Below are 22,672 nucleotides of genomic sequence, written 5' to 3'. Positions count from 1 at the left end.
GGTTATCAGTAGTCCAACACTGCTTGCATTAAGCTCCTTTCAGCGAAGCAAAGGCTGGTGGTCATTATGGAGTTCTGACACTGTCTGGAGTGAGGCTCCAGACAACACCGCACGATACCTGGAAGCATTATGGCCACGAACTACGGTTCTCAGCTGGTCACATACGGTTGCGTACTCTGGAGAGATGACAGCCATCTTAGTTTAATGGATGTAACTTCTCTTGTGAATATATATTTGGTTACTCATTCTTGTTTAATTTTTCAGGAATTACCACTGTCACATCAAAGTACAGGAAGTCTGTTACACAGCGATACTGCTAAAGTATATCAATTCACTGAAAAGGTTAAGTATAGAACTGTGAATGACAAGTTACTCAGATACCCAACCTCACCAGGCACGAGATGCAGAGAACTGAAAAAAGTTATCATAACCCTGACCCAGTGAATCATTTGAAGGCATTAAGTGAGTAATAATCTGAATGTCAGCATTGTTAGAACTACAGAACGAGATGGGCTTCTTTTTTTATTTTTTTTATTTATTGTTGTAGCAAAAGTATTACATTTTACACAATACAAAATTGCAAAATACAAGAAGGTAGCCTGCATAAGTCCCATTCCGCCTGAATAACATTCATAATTTGTATTTCATTTTTAGGAGAAGAAAAAGATAATAGTAAAACATCATCTAAGCAATACATATAATACACAGAAATAAAAAGGAAGTAGAAACAACTTAGTTCAGATACCACCAAATTCTTTCAAGTTTAGCATAGGAGCCTACCCTTTTTGCGTAAATGGATTCCCTATTGAAGACTCTCTGCATTTTTAAAATCCATTGAGAAATCGTCGGGATCACCTTAGACTTCTAGTTTGCTAAAATAAGTGATCTTGCAATTAAAGTAGCAATAAAAATAAATTGACGTTGGCCTAAGGTCAAATCTTTACTCGACTCTACATTGCCAAAAAGGGCAGTGAGAGAGCTAGGAGAAAGATTAGATTCCAATTTATTGTTAAGTTCAGAAAAAATATCCTGCCAAAAGTTACCTAAATGGCAGCATAAAAACCCGACATGGAGCCAGTCCCCCACTGCAAGCTCGCATCTAAAGCACCTAGGGTAACTAGAGGGGAACATTCTTTGGAGTTGATCAGGGGTGTGAGAAATCATCCATTTACTGAACCATGCCATTCTTCTTAGGTTGGCGGCCCTGACTGCTTTGTAGCTGATGTTATTGTAGTTTTGCCATAATTGCCGGGAAAAAGTGCAACCAGTGGTTGCATTTATCTTTTCCAGGTGATCAAGGACCACCTGTTTGTTCTCCACTAATTTAAGTAATTTATACCAATTGCCTATACCCTTAGTTTTAAAGATGAAATGTGCCTTCCCCAGGAGAGCGCCTGGGCAATCTTTTTTAGGAGTTAGGCCTATGCAGAACTGCTTAACCTGTGCAAAGCTAAATATCAGATTACTGCTCATGTTAGTTTTGCTATTTCATATCTGTTACTAGGAGAGGAGTCCTTCATTACTATAAAAGTCCTGAAGTGTCAGGAACCATAATTTTACCCACTGAATACAATTTAAACACTGTAATCCCAACGGAATACATTCCTTTAATTTCACCTGAGGGCGAAGCCACGGAATATCATATATTCCCCATATTTTTTTAAAAAGGAAAGTGATCAACCTTGGGATCTTGTAACGTAATTTTTTGGAAGTTTGGGTACCTGTAAAAAAGGCACAAGATCAATCTCAGATTCCTTAAGCAAAGTTGACAGAAAAAAATTGGCTTCGATCAACTCCTCTACGTTGTTATAATTAAGCCAGTTAAGTATTGAGGCATGATAATATAGCCGTACATCTGGTAGGGCTAAGACTCCGTCCTCTACTTCAAATTGGAGAATTTGTAACTTTTTTCTCGGTTTTGTGCCGACCAGATGAGACGTCTATATTCAGATTGCACAGATTCAAAAAAAGATTTTGGAATTTTAATCATTAAATTAGAAAAAAGAAATAAGAAGAGCGGAAGAACATTCATTTTAATAAGGGTAACACGCCCCATGATTGATATAGGGAGATTTTCCCATTGTTTAAACAAGCTTTTTATTTTGTTTAAAGTGGGAATAAAGTTTAATGGATAAAGATCTTCCAATCTAGTGGTCACAAAAATCCCAAGATATCTTATTGGCTTGGTTGCGTTGTAATGATCCCGCATGGCGAGAGGCAAGATATATGCGGTGCTATTAAAAAGAAGCACTTCTGATTTGGAATGATGGATTTTATTGATTGATTTTATTTCCTCCAATATTTGTGAACTCCCCAATTTTATCTAAGGCTCTCGTTATGTTATCCCTATCCGCTGCTAGATAGAGCGCCATATCATCGGCAAATAGTTTACGTTTCGCCGAGCCAGGTAAGGGGGCGGCTATAGTATCATCCTGTCGAATAGCAAATGCCAGAGGTTCAATGAACAGAGCAAATAACACCGGGGAAAGCGGACAGCCTTGAGAAAGCCATTCTGGTCTTGATGGACAAGTGTGGGGGCAACCTGCGCGAGTCTATTTGTCAAGATTTTAGTAAAGATTTTATCATCTGAATTTAATAGTCTAATGGGCCGATAGGAGTTAACCTCGTCTTCTGGTTTCCCTTTCTTAACAAAGCTTATTACTGCCGCTTGAGAAAAATTTTCCAGAACTGAATCCCCTCGAAGAATCCCGTTAAATAGCGTGCTTAAAAATATAGCAAGTTGCAGGGAAAAGATCTTATAAATCTCGAAAGGGAATTCCATCTGGGCCGCAGGCCTGAGCTGTCGAAGATAGATTGATCGCCTGTATGACTTCGTTGATGGTAATATCTGAGCACAGGAGTTCTTGCACCTCAGATGGAAGGGTGGGAATATTTAACTTATCCAGCCAAGCCAGAGCGACCTCAGGGCGGGTATTATGCGTCTCTGTATAGAGATCTTTATAGTACTTAAGAAAGACCTCTGAGATCTCTGAAGGAAGAGATGTGGAACAGAGAGTGATTGGATCTAAAAAAAAAATAAAGTGATTCGAATTCGATCTTTTTTTTGAGGACCAAGCCAGAAACTTACCTATATGTTCGCTCTCCTCATATATTTTCTGAAGAACCGAGTTATGATGTAAAATTTCTTTAGAAGCAAAGAAATCGTATAAATTGGACTTGGCACCAGCGAGTTTAGCTTTCATTTCTGGAGTTGGTCCAGCAAGATATTCTACGGTAGTGTGGCTGAGCTCATTTTCAAGCTGTGATCTTTGAGAATTCTCTGTTCTCCTCTTGAAGGCAAGATATCCAATCACCTCGCCCCGAAAAAAAGCTTTTAAAGCATTCCAGACAGAAAATGTCGAAGCGGTATTGATATTTAATTTTAAGAACTCCTCCAGTGCCAATCGCATATACGCAACCCATTGTTCATCTATAAGGAGGGATTTATCAAATATCCATCTGGGCCTAATTTTCATTTGGAATTTAATTTCAAACTTCACCGCAATCAGAGCATGATCTGAGAAGGGATTTTCACAAATTTCAGATGGAGTTTTTAAAAGAGTATGTGAGATAAAAAAAAAGTCAATCCTAGAAGAGGAATGAAATCTACCTGAGTGACCAGTATATTGCCTTTTATCCGGGTATTGGACCCTCCAACAGTCTACTAACGCAAAGTCCGAGATAGGACCATAATAGCTCACACAATTAAAAAGTTGGCCTGAAATCTTCATCTGTCCCCAGAGCCACCTGGCATTTGGATCTTTATGTACCATCAAGATCTCACATTGGAGTTTCTTAGCTACCAGGATAGCGACCCCTCTGACAGCAGCGTCGGAAAAAGCATAAAATTCATGTTGAAAATAACCCGGGGCTTCATCTACAGGAAGGCTCTCCTTATAATGTGTCTCTTGCACAAATACCACATCAGCTTGAAAAGATCGAAACCATGCCATCATAGAGCGTCTCTTAACTCTATTATTAAAGCTATTGACATTGCAAGACACTATCTGCAGCATTTTACCAACCATTTTACTTTTTCTTTAAATTCTTAATTCTACATAAAAAGCACGTAATCTGATAACAGAAAAAAAAAAATCTTGCCTGGGACTTAAAGCTTTTTGAACAAATGCTACACATTATTCCCCCCGTGCCCTTGTCTCCCTCCTCTCCCCATCCACTTGTGAAACCCCCACCCCGCCCACCCATGGCCCCTCTTGACCTTGGAATCCTGCCCGTCTAGTGATCCTGGAGCACCCCCCCACATGAGTGAACCCTCTCCCCTCCTTCATGACCCTAACTATCCCTCCCCTTCTCCCTATACTGGGGTGCAGTGACATGGCACCCAAGGCGATAAGGGGGAGGCGGCTAACACTGCCTAAGAAAAAAAAAGAGAGAAGGACTTGGTATATATACCTTGATCTGTCTTTAGCTCAAGCAAGCTCAAGAAAGAAGAGAAAAAGAGAAAAAAAATCAAAAAGGACAAGACAAGAAAAAAAGAAAGAACCGCTAGCCCTTAATCCCATCTCCTACATGCTGTAAGGACTGTAAAAAATCCTGGGCAGTTTCCACTGAGTGAAAGATCTTAACCCGCCCTTTGTGGAAAACTTTCAATTTAGATTGTTGGATTATACCCGCCGGGGCCCCCAACTGCTGAAAGGAATTGATCATGGCTCTAAACTCCTTTCTCCTCTGTGCCGAAAAAAAGCAGACATATCTGAATTATTTTTTTAATGAATAGTTATCAGAAGTTTGAAATCACCGCAAGAGCTCCCGTTATGCTCCGCGAGTGAAGGCGAGGCAGGTCGGGTGGCTGATAGCGTTTCTCTCTCGGCAGTGAGAGGAAGAGCAGGCTTGAATCTCTCTCTGTTGCTCTGGAGAGCGGCATGTGATTGATCTATGGTATGGTGGATACATTGTTGCCACAGGCTGAAAAGCAGTTCCGGGAAGAAAGAGGTTGATTGGCATCGTTCTGAAGCTGAAGAAATCCTCCTTTTTTTGCCGGGCGGGAGACGGGATTTGAACAGAGAGGGAGCGATCGTTCGGCTGAAGGCGTTGTCTCCCGCTGCTACGTTACCTCTGCGATTGGGAGGTGGTGTGCAACAAAGCCATGAAAAAGCCATGAAAAGACTTTCCCGGGACAGTACTGTTAAGCCTCAATTAGTAGCACGGACTGTGAGGAATAGAAACATGATTTCTTCTGCTTCAGAGATGGAGACAGATCTCGAGCTATTGAGCAGGAGATCTAAGGCTTTCTCCCCGATAGAGAATATGCCTTACAAAAAATCTAAGGAGCAAGAGGCTCGCAAGTTAGCCGCACCTTGGAATTCTTCATCTGTTAAAGGCCCCCTTGACTCCACAGCTAACTTATTAAGTGATGTAAGACTGATCTCTCTGTCCGGGGCCGAGGCTAGTGCTCCAGGTCCAGATGCAACACTTTTATCAAATCTATCCTCGGGAATGCAACAAGGGACTTATCCACTTTTTGCAGGCATCGGCACGAAAATCCACCCAAAAGCAGCAGCTGACCTTATAGCATCAGAGCATGGCCCTATTGTAGTATCCCAGGATAATCACGAGGCAGGCTTCCTGGGGAGGATTCTGCAGTTGGTCTTGCAGGTGGTTCCTTATTTATTTCTGCCAGTTGAATCCCCATCTGTGGTGGCTTCCTCTAGCCCAGGAGCGGATCATTCTAAGGTGCAGGAATCTCAGGGAACATCTGAAACTATATCTCATGCTTTATTACATCAGATTTTGGCTGAGTTGCAAAGTATGAAACTTACACAGGTGGAAGCTCAAAACAAAATGGAATCCCAGCTAAGCTCTATCCACTCTGATATCCAGCAACTTACCTCACGCATTACCCATACAGAACAACGGGTGTCGCACATTGAAGATAAAATGCCTATGCACACAAGTCAGATTTCAAAACTGTATTCTGAACTCATCAGTTTCCAAATAAAGGTGGATGATGCGGAAAATCGTTCAGGAAGATGTAATCTTCGCATCATAGGAGTCCCAGAGGGTAGTGAAAATGGTCGTTCTGTGGTAGAAGCTGTTTCAGATTTGATTTTTAAATATGTGTGTCCTGAGATGGCAACTCCGAATTCAGACCTTACTATCACCAGAGCTCATCGGGTCCCAGTGGTCCAATATCCCAATGCTAAATATCCCAGAACTATCATTGCAAATGGTGGCGATTTCAGAATAAAGGACAAGATTCTGGCACGTGCCATACAAAACAGAGATGGGCTTCTTCTTGACTGCTATAGGATAGGACCTACTTACTATGTTGGTCCACAGCCATGCAAGGTGTCTCATACTTTGCAGTTAAGAACTGTAGATAAAGGGTGTTATTTAGGTGGCCCATCGGGAGCTCAGGATGAAATGACCTAACACACATTTTATGTTGTCATTACCACCTCGTCAATATGTTACTGCCTCAGAGTAGGTGATCGATATTTCAGTGACATGCACTACTAGGAAAGGAGGAGATGTTCATGCCCATGGTGATCTGAGTCAGCAGGTTATTCCACCAACATTCTCATGTCTAATATACATCCTTTCAACACGCAAGACGAATTGTGTATATTGCCTAAATTCATGTCGGGCTCTGCCTGAATAATCGGGCTTCATGCAGCAGTGGTGGTTTGAGGGCATTGCTGTTGGAGAAGGCTAGCCTTGAACAAATGCGAGATAAGAATTAAATATGGAACAAACGTGAAATCCTTTAGAGAATATTTCTGATGAAAAAAACTGCAACAAGGACACGGAAAAGTTGCCCTCAATGATCATGTGAAAAATGCGCAATAAATAAAAGTTACAGACTCATACTATTCTAGAGAACAAGTGCTACAAATGCGCTCAGTGAAGGAAACAATGCTCTTAATAAGCCCATAAAATCAATCTGCATAATGCTTGCACAATTGATGTGCTTTCGTCATTGATGGAATCATGGCCGATTATCTATCTGTCAAATGCGCGATGTAAGTGAAATTCATTCTTATACACTCTTCACATTACCACGTTTTATGATTTTCTGTTGTCATTTGCTTGATCAATTATCGCACGATGTTTGTGAATTTGCGCGACATGCGAAATGGACTTTGGCGCCAAATCTAACATAACTGTTGAAATTAATGAATGGTGCCCTTTTTTCCTTTACAGATTTTCACACGTCAATTAAACGGAAAAAACAATAGAAAGGTTAGGTCAAGTTTAATACTTTGATAAGTCTCACTCTACTTTATTTTTGTTCATCTTACATCTAGAGAGGGAAACATGTTATCTAATATATCATGGGCAGGACATAAAGTGAAACCATTTAACACAACACTTATCAGAGTTGGTGCTTTATTTTCTGACAGCAAGTTTCAGAAACAGAAAGAGGCAAGCCTTGAACACTGTTTCTGACCTGTACTTTCAGAAAAAAAAGCACCAGGGGCAGATGTACGGCCATTCCATTTTGCGAGTCACAAATTGCGATGTTTTGCGACCTGCAATTTGCAACTTGCAAAATGGAATGTAAAACAGTGTCTCAGACACTGTTTGCGATTCCTAACGGGGTCTCAAATTACCTGGCCTCATCAATATTCATGAGGCAGGTCGCAATTTGCGACCCATTGGGAATGGCCAGCACTCGCAGGGATGGAGGCCTGCTGGGGTCAGCAGACCACCATGTCTGGGACTACTTTTTCTATAAAGCAGGTTTGTTTTTTTAAATGCAGCCCGTTTTCCTTAAATGAAAACGGGATGAATTTAAAAAAGAAAAATGAAACGTTTCTGTTTCATTTTTTAAGAGCAGGAAGTGGTCAGTGGGACGAATACCTTCTCTTGAAAAATATTTTCGCATACATTCACAAATGGGAAGGGGTTCCCTGGGGACCCCTTCCCGTTTGCAAGTGGCTTACCACCTACTTGAAATAGGTGGTAAACTTTGAGTGTTTTGCAACTGCAATTGCGGTCGCAAAACATTGGTACATACCATTCGCTATTAGGAAGGGAAGCCCTTGGAATGCCCTTCTAATAGCTACTCGCAAACACTATTTTGCAAGTCACCGACTCGCAAAATAGAGTACCAACACACTTTTTTGCGGTCGCAAACCGGACGATTTCCTGTTTGCGACTGCAAAAAATGGTCATACATCTGGTCCTAACCCTGGGAAATGCCAGATTAAAAATGTAATCAATTAATGTGCTACGAAAGATGCTATTTGATTGTTAAACGTGATTGAGAGGGGCCAATCTGTGTTTGTTGAATGTTTTTATTAACTGCTGGGCTGACACTGTTAGAGGCTTTGTGAGACACTGTGATTGTTAAATAATTTTGAAAGTTTCGGGTCTTTGAATATTTATTTTTTACAAAAGGCAATGATACTGTCGAAAGAGACATGTATTTGTAAATATGTTTAGGGAGAAGCTTATCACATACAATGTTGATGAGTGAATGCGTAGTATCTGAGTGAACTTCTCAAAAATATTGCTTCCCTGGACACCATATCTTCTATAACCCTCTCAAAGAGCCAATAGTGTGCAAAATCTTGTTTGGTCATGAGAAATCCTAAGCCCGCCAGGACCCGTCTTCCACGGGAACCCACCACTCTTCCATAATACCCAGGTGCCCTATTTTAGGAGTAAGCACCATGAGCACTTCGGAATCTCATAGCGTATTCATGACTTTCATCCAGTATGTCAGTATTAATGGCCAGAACTAAATCATGTGAAAGAAGCCTCCTAATTTTAGACAACATCTCTGGTAGATCAATGACTCTTATAAAAATCTGATATCAAAAAACAATGTCTCAACTAGAACATCATGTAAAGGGACTATTAAACATAAGAATTAATCAAAAACAACAAAAAAGGGGACAAGGGAGACCAAAGAATAATGAAAAATTGTTATTTGTAATTAGAGGCACAGTAGGTATGTCCAATTTACAGTAACCATAACAATCATATGTGCACTGATAGTGAAGTGAAAAAGTGAACGGCGCAGTGACATAAGTGTTTAAAATGACAACGCAGAACGGCGAGAGAACAATTAAATCCAATCAGAAGGGTCAAACAGAAGTATTCACATTGAAATTTGCACTTATAACACTATTAATCCGGTCTTGATTGGCCCTTGGAAAAGCCGCAATTAGCGTTGGCAGGTCGATGGCGTTTCAACCTCCTTTCGTTGAGGTCATCATCAGGACTATAGGACTTATGTTTAATAGTCCCTTTACATGATGTTCTAGTTGAGACATTGTTTTTTGATATCATATCTACCCGGTCTCAACTGGGTTAACGGGTTTGCTCCTGTTTTTTTCTTTCTGATAAAAATCTGACACAGTCTCTAGGAGTACAGTAAATCTTGCACAGAAATTTCAGCTCCACAAAACAGACCGAGTCAAGGATTGCTAATTCTGCGGATGACATCTTGGTTTCTCATTCATCCTCATCCAACCGTCCATGGTCACCCTCCCGAACAGATCGCAGGTTCATGCATCGGTCTGATGCACTCCCTGCCAGGGAGAGATAAACTTAGTAGATCGCCTATTGTGCCAGGGGAGCAATCACAAGGTCAGCTTCCATGGAGCTCAGGAAAGGTTCAGGAAGGACCAATAGTATGATGGCATGTAGTTCCAATGAATTACAAATACCTGAAAAATTGGGATTTGTAGAGCTGCAACTTGCTTGCATGAGCTGTAAATGATGTAAAATTGTCAAATTCCCTAACATCCCCCAGCGCTGCAATGCCAGTTTGGTCTTCCATCTAATTAATCTCATAGCTAAGGTGATTCTTGTGTTGCCTGGTAGTGAGGCATGAACCTGTGAGCCATACTGGAAACTCAGTAGGGCAAGGTTATTGACTGCTTCAAGGTCCTAGTGCAGAGTAGGGTCATCTCCGATAACAAACAACCAATAGTTCACTACTTGCAATTGGGTGACCCAGTAGTATAGATGTATATCCACCATGCCAAATCTACCTTCCTAAACTGACTGGACACATTTATCTATCGATCCTGGGCTGTCTGCCTGCTCATATGAAACAAGGGTTCTCACAGCATGAAAGAAGCGCCCCAGTATTCAGTATGGCAGTGATGCAATATTAAACAGAGTCACTCTTCGCATTATGAAAAAAGAGTGTAAGATTCCCATGTATTCCTCAGAGGGCCTCCAGGAGTAGGGTCATGTTTATACCTTAGTTCATTCTTGGGTCCATGATAACGTGCATGCCTCAGAGGCTTGAGAATAATTCAAGTATTCCACCCATCACTTTTTTGTTATCCTCAGTGCACAGACTCCAATTGTAAAGAATTCTCAGACGGTGCTTTCGATACATGATAAGAATGACTAGCCTCAACATAACATCAATGACTTACCTCGTTTTTTTCCCAAAGAGTGAGTTCCAATTTTGTTCGCTCTAATTTCTGGGATCGATCAACGACAAAGTAAATGATGTATATGCTTCCAGCAAGTGAGAGGAGTACAAGAATGTTTGCGATAATTCTCAAAGTTATAGTCACTGCCCTAGAAGAAAATGTGTTCAAGTGAATGATTTTGAAATTGTCGAGTCAAACATTTTTAAAGGAATTGGAGACATGGCATAATGTGAAGTTTACAGTTAGCTCAATATCTTCAAACTTAATTCATCAAGCACTCTGAGAGTTATTTTAAGGCTGAAACAAACTCAGAAGTCATTTTCAAAACATACACGAGCCAAAACGCGCCGTAAAAACATGATTTTAATGTGCATGCTTCATATAGGAAAAGATATTACTCAACCTCTGAGGATTTTGTCTCCAGATTACATATGTACGTACTTTGTTTATTGATTTAAATATTTAATTATTTAAAGTGTAAACGGAGAAGGCGTGTCAAAAAGCAAAATTAAGGACACCGATTTTGGGTTACAGGATAATACGGACTATAGGCTACCTTTTCAGAGACATTTGGGCACATCAGTGCCGTGAGGTGTGTTGGAGAGTGCCAACATTTGAACGCTGCACTGGTATCTGTTTGTTAGAAAATAGATCTTATTTTATTTAGTGGCTGGATTTGGATTGTATCCTGCGACGCGGCTTCCAGATAGGGTACCTTTTAAATCTTTATAATAGGTACACATTTTTGTTGAACTTAACAAGAAGCCTGTTAAAGGTATTGTGTGTTTCTTAAACATGGTTGTAAGATAATATTTGTCAGGAACTATCATAGGTGGGTTAGAAAATTAAAAGATAACAGACATGAGATTCCACTGCTGAGCATCTCAGTTAGCGCATCACATATACATGTGAAATGAGAGCATCGACCACACCTTGAAACCACTGAGAGCAGAGATAAATAGGAGTGGGCCTCTAAAAATAATTGAGAAATGCAACCCACGGGGTAGAGCGCGGTTCTTGTATCCGTATGGTCTCTGTGATTGTAGTGGGGTGGCAGGAACACGGATGGGGAGGAGGCACACTGCAGCTGCGCCTCCTGGCGAGCTGGGAGACTGCAGCCAGAAGCACTGCTTCTGTCATAGGGATGACAGGCTGGTCCTGGCTACCACACATGCACACCCAGACAGACAATGTTCAGTGCTCTAATGGGCAAATGTTTGCAGTGGTTCAGTGATACTCCCTCCAACACCATTGTGCGTGTGATACACAACTTGTGTTTTAATAATTAATTTCAGACTGTGTGTGTGTACCTGAATTTTGTGTACACAGTTGGACAGCTGAACTACTTGACACCATATCATGAAAACCTGATAGGAACACAGATGGAGCAATGTAACCACTCACCACATGCTCTGTCCCATCCAACCAATGTCAAAGCTTGAAAAATACTAGAAAGTCAGTGGGAAAAGAGGCCAAGTTAAAACCCATGCTTTCTATACTTGCGTTTGTGATTTGTGACATGAGATTTGCTTAAGAAACATAAAATACACAGTGAGAGTGAAGCTTGAGTTGTCTGTGATGTCACTCAGAAGCCTGTAACTCACAATTACCCATCTATATTTTTATTTTATGCATGACCCCAAAATCATTTGCCCCTGAATATAACTGCTTGGCTGAGGCAAAGGAGCAATGGGGAAGGCATACATAATATGGCCATAATAGGGCATTCCTCTGTGTCCCAAATGTGAAAAGTATTTTATCTGCCATCATTAACCTATACCCACCACCGTCTCTGCCTTCCTTCCTCCACTGCAGCAGAGGTTTCTGCTTTCAGTCAAAGCGGTAAGGCTGCTTGGTCTAGCAGGCTGAGAGAGCCCTGTCAGCTGGCCGGGAAGGCCCTTAAGATGCGGCAGCAGTGGGCAGCGAGTTTTGTTACCGACTGTTGCTACGTCAAAGCAGTGAACTGCCAGATTTGGAATATGATGTTAACAACAGAGGCTTCCTGTGAAGGCCATGCATACAATATTAATAAAGCATTATACTGGGGCGGATGTTAATCCAAAACTGCCTCCTAGAGTATTTGCAATGACTTTTCTGATTGCCCTCTATTTGACAGAGACCGCTTGTTGTAAGCTCTCTGTTGCCAGCCCTCTGGTGCCAGCCCTCATATCACAAGGAGGTCATGGGTCAGCAGCAGGCACCAGATACCCCCTGAGTCAGAGTTCTGGAGGTCTAAGGGATCGCACATCATCTGGATCGAAAAAAGTAAAATTATCAATTTCCAAAGTGAGTCCACATTCTCGAGAGTACTGCCCTCTGTCCTAAGCTGTAGTTCTCACATATTGTTTCCAAAGATTTACCAATCGAATTTTGGAGCTTGAGCGTCATCGAGGTCATTGTCTGTGACAAGCAAGCCCCTCCCTCTTGGGCCTCGAAATGGATGTCCGTTTTAGGGAATGTATTTGGTATTGCGAACTTATCATGAAGTGTAACGGAGGTGTCCATAGCAAAAACTGGTATAATAAATTTAAAAAAACAAAATGACTCATAGCTACAATGACTACAATATAAACAAAATGGTGGTTATTTCTTTGACATGTACATTTTAAGCATTAAAAGGTCTTAAATTGAGGTGATAAAATATATTCTTGATCACAAACATGTAGGTGAAGTAGTAGTGAGGGCATGTTTCAAAAGGACGCTCACATGCATCTAATACAACTGCACATAAATATATCTTCTATACATACAGATTTGTGCTCTTTTTCTTTTCCTGTTCTTCCAAAATTGATTCCTGGAAGAAAAATGTCAACATCTAATTAAATTACCTGAAAATATAAAAGCAATTCAAACTGTTACTTGTATCACAAAACATGCACTTACGTAGGTTTCTTCGCATAAACGTAAGAGTTCTCATGAGGGCGCGCCAATGGATTCTACTATATACTACCATGGCACTGTAGACACATTGGCCAGGGCGAGCCTTACATGGAGAAGTAACATGCAGAAGATCTTGGGAGAGTGGGCGGCTTTCTTCAATGTGAACTGTACAAACTCTAAAAGGGATGCCTCTGCCTGCTTCCTCACTCCTTTATGAACTGTTGCCAATAAAAACATGAGTTGGAGGGCCCGATGAACATTCTACCTTCTCACAAACCAGGCACCTGCACATTACAGTCTATATACTAATATTTTGCGTTTCGACTTTCCCATTCGCAGCTAATTGACCTTCCTAATTAATATGAATTATGCAGGTTGCCTTTTGTGACCCTCCCCCCTTCTACTTGCATTGCATAAGGGGTGGAGTCAACCCAAGGGATATTCATTGAAGGGCATCAAGAATTATTGAATATTAGAAATGTCTCCTACTCACTGACCTGTGGTTTTAGGACTCCCTAGTACATGAAGCAAATGGCGCATCAGGCTGTCCTTGACAGGGTGTCCCTCAGCTAGGAGGCGCATAAATTGTCAAGTAATGGACAGGAGCTAATGACCTGTGCCTGCATCAGCGTTCGATGCTTGCAGGTTAATAGACCGAAGGATAATGCCATGCTAAGTGACTCCCGGCTCACCCTGATGCTGTTGACTATGGCAGCAGTTTTACTCTCTGCAGCCTCAGAGTTCCCTATCAGGTAGTCCCAGGCACAGAACACCCTCCAGCAGAACGTGTAATTCTCATCTGAGGCACTGGCGAGGCTCAGTCGCGAGTTCTTGGCCATTCTGAAAAAACAAGATGCCACAGGGCTTTTAATCTTGGAGAGATCAAAACAATATGGCAGATAAACGGAAAATAAATAGTCATTACACAAAAACAAACAGTGACCTGCTGCAGACCAAGCCAGTGTTTTCTAACGTTTCCCTGCCAGGTTTTACCATATGACCATCCTTTACTTTCTCAATTCTTCTCTGCTGCCCTGAATTTCTCCAATGCATTTTTCAATATGATCCCTTTACCTTCAGATGCAAAGCTTTCTACTGTGACATTGGATCCAGCGTCTTGCCTTGCACTGCCTTCACTTCACTTCTCTCCTCTCCTCTTCTCTTCTTTTCCACTTCCCTTCATCCCTTCCCCCTTCCTTTCCCTTCCTGTCCCTTGCCTCTTCCTTTCCTTTTCCCTTTCCTTTTCCCTTTCCCTTTTCCCTTTCCCTCCTCACCCATCTACTCAACTTCCCTCCCCTCCCCTTTCCCTTTCCCTCTTCCCCTCTCCCCTTCCCTTCTCTCTCCACCTTCTCCCTTTTCCCTTCCCTACGTTTTCCCCTTCCCTACCCCTTTCCCTCCCATTCCCTTCCCTCCCAATCCCTTTCCCTTTCCCCTTTCCCTTTCCCTTCCCCTTTCCCTTTCCCTTACCCTTTCTCTTTCCTTGTCCCTTTCCCTTCCCTTCCCCTTCCCCTTCCCCTCCCCTCCTCTCCTCTCCTCTCCTCTCCTCTCCTCTCCCCTCCCCTTTACTTTTCCCCCTTTCCCCTTCCCTTCCCTTTCCCCTTCCCCTTTCTCATTCCCTTTCCCTTGCCATTTCTCTTTGCCTTTCCCTTTCCCTCCTCTCCTCTCCTCTCCTCTCCTCTCCCCTCCCCTCCCCTCCTCTTTCCTTTCCTTTCCTCTTCCCCCATTCCCCTTCCCTTCCCTCCCTTTCCCTTCCGCTTTCCCTTTCTCTTTCCCTTCCCCTTCCCCTTCCCCTTCCCCTTTCCCTTTCCTTTTCTCTTTCCCTTCCGGTTCTCTTTCCCCTCCCAGTGGGAGGCAGCTCTTAAGGCTGTCTGGGTGGACAGAGGCTGTGCGAGATACAGTAAGAATAAAATAGGAGAGATCAGAGAGTAAAATAAGTGGTGGGAAAGAATGAGTTGAGAACGATATGGAAGAGGAAGACAACAGTTTGTTAGAAGGAGAGGTTGTGGATGTTGCAGGAGCATGTCTGCAAGAGGGGTAGGGTGAAGAGAAGCGAGAGGTATTCGACGTGGTGAAACGATGAGTCTGCTTGATAGCGATAGAGCTAAAAGTGGTATGTAGATTTTAATGGACTATGACAATTTGGAATAATACGTTATATTTCGAAGTCCACAAATATAGCCCGTATTTTAAATTGCTTTTTAAAAATACTGTAATGACAAAGCCAATACAAACGTGATTCTTCTAACTAAGTAAACATTTAAGGAAAATACATATTATCAGAGGTTTTAAACACATATTTTTGCAGCACAAACTTCATTGGGCCCTGTTGTTAAAAGTTATTATTTGACATATCCAGCACAAAATGGGATGATATTGAGCTACTGCATGTGCTCCTGCTGCACAAAGATGACTCATTTTGTGTTCCGTCCTATGTTTACCTCCCTCCCACGCGCCCTTGCACAGTTGGTGAGCATATAGATTAAGATATAGCTGGAGGTTTGAGTGGTGAAAGTTTAAGTGCACAGTTAAGAGTAACTGAACATGTATTACGAGACGTACAGAGGTAAGTGTGTTCAATGAACCAGTGCAGCCCCATAAACCTGCTGTGGAACTATGGATCCAACCCTATCTGTCTGTGGCCTCCTGCATGCTATCGATGGGGACCCGACCAATAATCGGTCACCTTGTCCTGGTTCCTGGCTAACCTAATTTGACGTGGGTCAACCAATGAGACTGGCCAACATTTCACACAGCCAACTAGGATGGGAAAGAGGCGGGAAATTGTCTAATTTGCTGCAGTGACTTAAAAGAGTAATGCCTAGAATTTATTTCCCTAGTGGAGTGGGGCCATGCATGATGCTGCTGAATGTTGAGGCTCTAATTTCACAGGCATCATTCTGCCCACCACCTCAATGTTTTATCATCACTGGAGAAAACGAATAGGAGGAGATTAGAAGAAATGAAGTCTCCATGCACTAGTATTACAGTTTAAGATTTTAAACACTTCTCTTCAATGAGTTGCGAATTTGTTTTTCGTAAAGCAGAATGTCCCTTAAATATGTGTTTATTTATATTGTTGGAAAAATGTTAATGAGCTGTATGCCCTACAAATACTTCTCCAGATCACAAAATTCTGCAATTATTAATGAATTTCCAAAGACTCCGAAGAGCCTGCTTATTTTCTGTCAAGGCTTTAATGGCCCTTCTTAAGCCTAATTACTCAAAAAACATTCTTGAAACATTCTTGATATATATATCTATATATTTATACGGAGGCAGTTTGTATTTTACCAATCCAAGCTGTAGTATTGTGCCTGGAGTGGTTAAAGGCTTTGGCCATTCAACAGCTCGGCATGGAGAGCACCGTGCTAATCCTGTGCTTAGAGACTTTGCTGTAGAAATGGCAAAATACTTTGTCCCTTTCTATCTCTGCGTGGATGACACTGTGCTAACCTGACGCTTAAAGACTTTGATAGGAAAGCACACATTTTAGGTGAGCAAATTTAGTGTGTCGCTGGTGTTGAGAGTGCTCTATACTGGAGCTGCTTCCCAGCTAAACTTGAGAACTACCCAGAGGTCGCTGCTTCTTGTTTTGTAAGTATGTATACAGCATGAACTGCTGAATGAAATTACACCAAATTTGGCAGAAATTCGTATGCAAATGTATATTTTACAATGGGGGAGGGGGGGGGGGATCAGTTGACATCCTTAACCTTTTTGTTCCCCTCAGGATGGATCGGGCTGTGATAGTCCATGGACTTTCTGAGACTGCTGAGCAAATAGTTAATCGTGCTTTACTGTCCGCACAGGGCAGGTTGTGTTTTGGCTCATTAACTTTTAATGTTGGCAGGTGGATTTTAGTAAATTGCATCACCGGTACTCATCTTCGGCTCCACATTAATAGACTAACCATTCGATTAATTGTCTTTCGGTAAATTAATGATTTTCGTCGTGTGCAGCGGGCTGCGCCTGCTGAATGTCTGTCAGCAATGCCTCTTGACAGTGTGTGGGGTGAATGATGTCTCCGTTCCTCGCCGCCTTCGGAGGCTCCGGTTGAAAGGTCAGGAGCCGGGGGCGCCCTGGAAGTGCTTGTACTCCCTGAGGTGTAATTAAGGAATATACACTGGAAATGCCTCGGCTTATGCCTGGCAGTTAATTCTACCGCGTCTGTAAAATCTCATCCCAGCAGAGAACGTTTGAGCGCATCAAGCATTGAGGAAGGAGCCCTGCTTGCCTTAATTGCATCCGTGCGAAAATACACTACTTATGTATTTATTAGCTTTTCCCATTACATTTGACTATTTATACGTTTCTTTAAATTCGTTGCTTTATTTTTCATATAGCGTGTTACATATTTTATTTCTCTTTTGTTTACTCCTGGTGAGATGGGGGAGTGTAATTCATGCCACTCATTTCACCCCCATTCACCATTCTGAAGTGATGTTTTATGCTTGTATGTTAGAGAGGGAAGACAGTTGTAGACTGTAGGAAAATTACACATTTATGCATGTTTCAATGTCCGTGTTTTAATGAAAAGAAAAAATGTTTTTAATATCCTGTCATGAAAATAGGTAGAATAACCCCTGAAGTTGCCGTGATTCCCTTTGAAGCATACATCTGGTTCATCAAGCACTGTTACATGTATGTTATGTGCATATGTGTTTGTGCCTATGTGTATGATATTATTCTAGAGTCACAAAACCCTTTATACCAAATCACGTCACTCCCTTTTCACACACCATTTTATTAATGAATATATTCAAAAGTGAGCTTTACTTTCTTAACAGGATAATGAAGCTGTACGCAAAAACTGCCATTCCAACAAGGAAATATGCCAGGGGCAGACGGTAGCCAGCTCTGCCGATCTTCCGCTCCCTGCCATAGTAGCCATAAAACAAGACTGAGTACTGGAGGTAGCCCTGCAAAAGGAACAAGGGAGCGTCAGACACAGATCCTGGCCTCACTGCAGCATGCACACAAGACTGAGTACTGGAGATAGCCCTGCAAAAGGAACAAGGGAGCGTCAGACACAGATCCTGGCCTCACTGCAGCATGCACACAAGACTGAGTACAGGAGATAGCCCTGCAAAAGGAACAAGGGAGCGTCAGACACAGATCCTGGCCTCACTGCAGCATGCACACAAGACTGAGTACTCGAGATAGCCCTGCAAAAGGAACAAGGGAGCGTCAGACACAGATCCTGGCCACACTGCAGCATGCACACAAGACTGAGTACTGGAGATAGCCCTGCAAAAGGAACAAGGGAGCGTCAGACACAGATCCTGGCCTCACTGCAGCATGCACACAAGACTGAGTACTGGAGATAGCCCTGCAAAAGGAACAAGGGAGCGTCAGACACAGATCCTCGCCTCACTGCAGCATGCACACAAGATTGAGTACTGGAGATAGCCCTGCAAAAGGAACAAGGGAGCGTCAGACACAGATCCTGGCCACACTGCAGCATGCACACAAGACTGAGTACTGGAGATAGCCCTGCAAAAGGAACAAGGGAGCGTCAGACACAGATCCTGGCCTCACTGCAGCATGCACACAAGACTGAGTACTCGAGATAGCCCTGCAAAAGGAACAAGGGAGCGTCAGACACAGATCCTGGCCACACTGCAGCATGCACACAAGACTGAGTACTGGAGATAGCCCTGCAAAAGGAACAAGGGAGCGTCAGACACAGATCCTGGCCTCACTGCAGCATGCACACAAGACTGAGTACTGGAGATAGCCCTGCAAAAGGAACAAGGGAGCGTCAGACACAGATCCTGGCCTCACTGCAGCATGCACACAAGACTGAGTACTGGAGATAGCCCTGCAAAAGGAACAAGGGAGCGTCAGACACAGATCCTGGCCTCACTGCAGCATGCACACAAGACTGAGTACAGGAGATAGCCCTGCAAAAGGAACAAGGGAGCGTCAGACACAGATCCTGGCCTCACTGCAGCATGCACACAAGACTGAGTACTGGAGATAGCCCTGCAAAAGGAACAAGGGAGCGTCAGACACAGATCCTGGCCTCACTGCAGCATGCACGCAAGACTGAGTACTGGAGATAGCCCTGCAAAAGGAACAAGGGAGCGTCAGACACAGATCCTGGCCTCACTGCAGCATGCATACAAAACTGAGGACTGGAGATAGCCCTGCAAAAGGAACAAGGGAGCGTCAGACACAGATGACAGATCCTGGCCTCACTGCAGCATGCACACAAGACCGAGTACTGGAGATAGCCCTGCAACAGGAACAAGGGAGCGTCAGACACAGATCCTGGCCTCACTGCAGCATGCACACAAGACTGAGTACTGGAGATAGCCCTGCAAAAGGAACAAGGGAGCGTCAGACACAGATCCTGGCCTCACTGCAGCATGCACACAAGATTGAGTACTGGAGATAGCCCTGCAAAAGGAACAAGGGAGCGTCAGACACAGATCCTGGCCACACTGCAGCATGCACACAAGACTGAGTACTGGAGATAGCCCTGCAAAAGGAACAAGGGAGCGTCAGACACAGATCCTGGCCTCACTGCAGCATGCACACAAGACTGAGTACTCGAGATAGCCCTGCAAAAGGAACAAGGGAGTGTCAGACACAGATCCTGGCCTCACTGCAGCATGCACACAAGACTGAGTACTGGAGATAGCCCTGCAAAAGGAACAAGGGAGCGTCAGACACAGATCCTGGCCTCACTGCAGCATGCACACAAGATTGAGTACTGGAGATAGCCCTGCAAAAGGAACAAGGGAGCGTCAGACACAGATCCTGGCCACACTGCAGCATGCACACAAGACTGAGTACTGGAGATAGCCCTGCAAAAGGAACAAGGGAGCGTCAGACACAGATCCTGGCCTCACTGCAGCATGCACACAAGACTGAGTACTCGAGATAGCCCTGCAAAAGGAACAAGGGAGCGTCAGACACAGATCCTGGCCTCACTGCAGCATGCACACAAGACTGAGTACTCGAGATAGCCCTGCAAAAGGAACAAGGGAGCGTCAGACACAGATCCTGGCCACACTGCAGCATGCACACAAGACTGAGTACTGGAGATAGCCCTGCAAAAGGAACAAGGGAGCGTCAGACACAGATCCTGGCCTCACTGCAGCATGCACACAAGATTGAGTACTGGAGATAGCCCTGCAAAAGGAACAAGGGAGCGTCAGACACAGATCCTGGCCTCACTGCAGCATGCACACAAGACTGAGTACTCGAGATAGCCCTGCAAAAGGAACAAGGGAGCGTCAGACACAGATCCTGGCCACACTGCAGCATGCACACAAGACTGAGTACTGGAGATAGCCCTGCAAAAGGAACAAGGGAGCGTCAGACACAGATCCTGGCCTCACTGCAGCATGCACACAAGATTGAGTACTGGAGATAGCCCTGCAAAAGGAACAAGGGAGCGTCAGACACAGATCCTGGCCTCACTGCAGCATGCACACAAGACTGAGTACTGGAGATAGCCCTGCAAAAGGAACAAGGGAGCGTCAGACACAGATCTTGGCCTCACTGCAGCATGCACACAAGACTGAGTACTGGAGATAGCCCTGCAAAAGGAACAAGGGAGCGACAGACACAGATCCTGGCCTCACTGCAGCATGCACACAAGATGGAAGGGAAGAAGGATGCTCTTAGCCTTGCCCCGAGTGACCAGATGGTGTCCAGGTCTTGCGCCGATGCAAACTCCTTCTCTGGGATAGTCTTGCTGATAGTGCTGCCAAAGGGTGCTCCTGCTAGCAGCTGATAAGGAAAGAGAGAAAAGCCGCATTTTATTACACTGTTTGTTATCCTCCTCGACAGTAAGTGCTTTAATGCAACAGCGCAAAGACATTCTTTATGTACTGTTCCCTTAACATAAATGCATGGGATGTCCTGGTGACATACAGCGAAGCCATCTCTTGCAAAGCAGAACGCATTTTAAGGCAAGACCGATGGCTCGTGTAACATGCACATTCCTTGCATCGCTCTCTTCAGCCAGTGGGAACGGACAGCCCACTTTTGTTCTCTCTTCTTCCTTTCAAAGGGCTCGTGTTTAAGGGAGACTTGATACCGCTTTTCGAGTTTTATGTTGCGCTATACAAGTTTATATTCATTCATATCTTATTATATGATATCATTAATATCACATATGGGGGGAGAGGAGTTGGCCTAACAGCTAGGGCGGTCGACCTTGACTCTGGGGAACTGGGTTCGAGTCTCGGCAATGACACTGAACATCCTGTGATTCTGGGCAAATCACTTAATCTTCCTGTGCCTAACAAAAAAATGAATGTGTGTCCTCATGTAATGCAACTGGTGCTATGTAAAGCGCTCTGATACCTAATTTGGGTCAAGTTCCCGCTATAAAACTCTGTAAAGAAATTAAAAAATCTTACCACAGAAGTAGACCGAAACTAAACAGATAAGTATTCCCTAACTTACTTTCAAAGTTTTCAACCTACAGACCTGAATAAGTATCCTAGAAACTGCTAAACATCATTGTTTTAGGGAAACCCTGTTTGCCTTTAAGAGGAGAAGAAAATGGAGGGATATCTTCAGGGTCAGCTCCTCCACGTGGGCAGAGGAGCATCGCACCACTGCTTTCTCGCAGTCCAGAAACAAGTATTTTAAATACCATTTTATGTTTCTGCTTCTCGCACTGCGAGAAAGCAGAAGGCAGGGTTTGGTTAGGGGCAGGCGGGTGGGCGGTCCTGCTCCAGTCAGGGGAGGAGTGGCTAGCCCACTGTTGTGGGTGCTGACTGTTTGGTTGGCCGCAGGGCCTACCAAACCAAATCATGCCAGCCAGGACCAAATATCTTAGTCCATACAAGAGACAGGAAACAAAATTCCAGCAACAGTGAGAAAACCATTCGAAATCTTACACTTGCACAGAGGCAAGTGTTTCTTTGTGACAACTTCAGTTGAGAGTAAATTCACTGAGAAAAGTACAGAGTTGGACATGGGCCTTCACACCCTTTCAGAATTTAAATAATGAACCAATTGAAGGAGTAATCTATATGGCCAAATGCCCTTGCAATTTGAAATAGATGGGTATGACAACAAGAATGAATAAGCAAGAATCATAGAACATTGTAGTAATACTAGATTTAAATATCTTACCACTAAACTGAGAGTATTGGAAATTACCATGATTTGTGTGGTATTCCCCAAGATTTTTGCCTTTTGTTTTTGACCCTGTTTTTGTTGGCCATTGGACTGTGCACTTTACTTTACTACAAACCTGAGGTCAAGTGCCCTTCCTTTCAAACACGTTCAAATTGATATACAACTGATGTTCTCTTTCATACAGGTACCCCGATATAGGCTCAGGAAGTAACTAAACCTTTCACCTATATTTCCCTGCAATTACACTACATAACAGTTGTTGGTACTGAATGTTTAGCTACTTACGGTACTGCATAAATGATGTAGGGTTTTCTACAAAA

General features: G+C 43.3%; 1 protein-coding gene across 1 annotated transcript in view; it reads right to left on the bottom strand.

Moving 5' to 3' along the window:
* The window catches only part of TMC3 (transmembrane channel like 3), a 530,883-nt gene that overhangs the window by 187,410 nt on the left and 320,801 nt on the right, over positions 1–22,672 (bottom strand). The window contains exons 6-10 of the mRNA XM_085646348.1: positions 20,889–20,987; positions 18,021–18,163; positions 13,937–14,084; positions 13,115–13,158; positions 10,365–10,512 (exon numbers count right to left, since the gene is read on the bottom strand). Coding sequence (XP_085502474.1) covers positions 10,365–10,512; positions 13,115–13,158; positions 13,937–14,084; positions 18,021–18,163; positions 20,889–20,987 — 582 coding nt within the window. The remainder of the gene's footprint in view (positions 1–10,364; positions 10,513–13,114; positions 13,159–13,936; positions 14,085–18,020; positions 18,164–20,888; positions 20,988–22,672) is intronic.

This window comes from Triturus cristatus, chromosome 3_1 (assembly GCF_964204655.1).
Source record: "Triturus cristatus chromosome 3_1, aTriCri1.1, whole genome shotgun sequence".
NCBI classification, from domain to species: domain Eukaryota; kingdom Metazoa; phylum Chordata; class Amphibia; order Caudata; family Salamandridae; genus Triturus; species Triturus cristatus.
The sequence above is the reverse complement of the archived record's forward strand: the minus strand, read 5'-3'. Positions and strand labels throughout refer to the sequence as shown.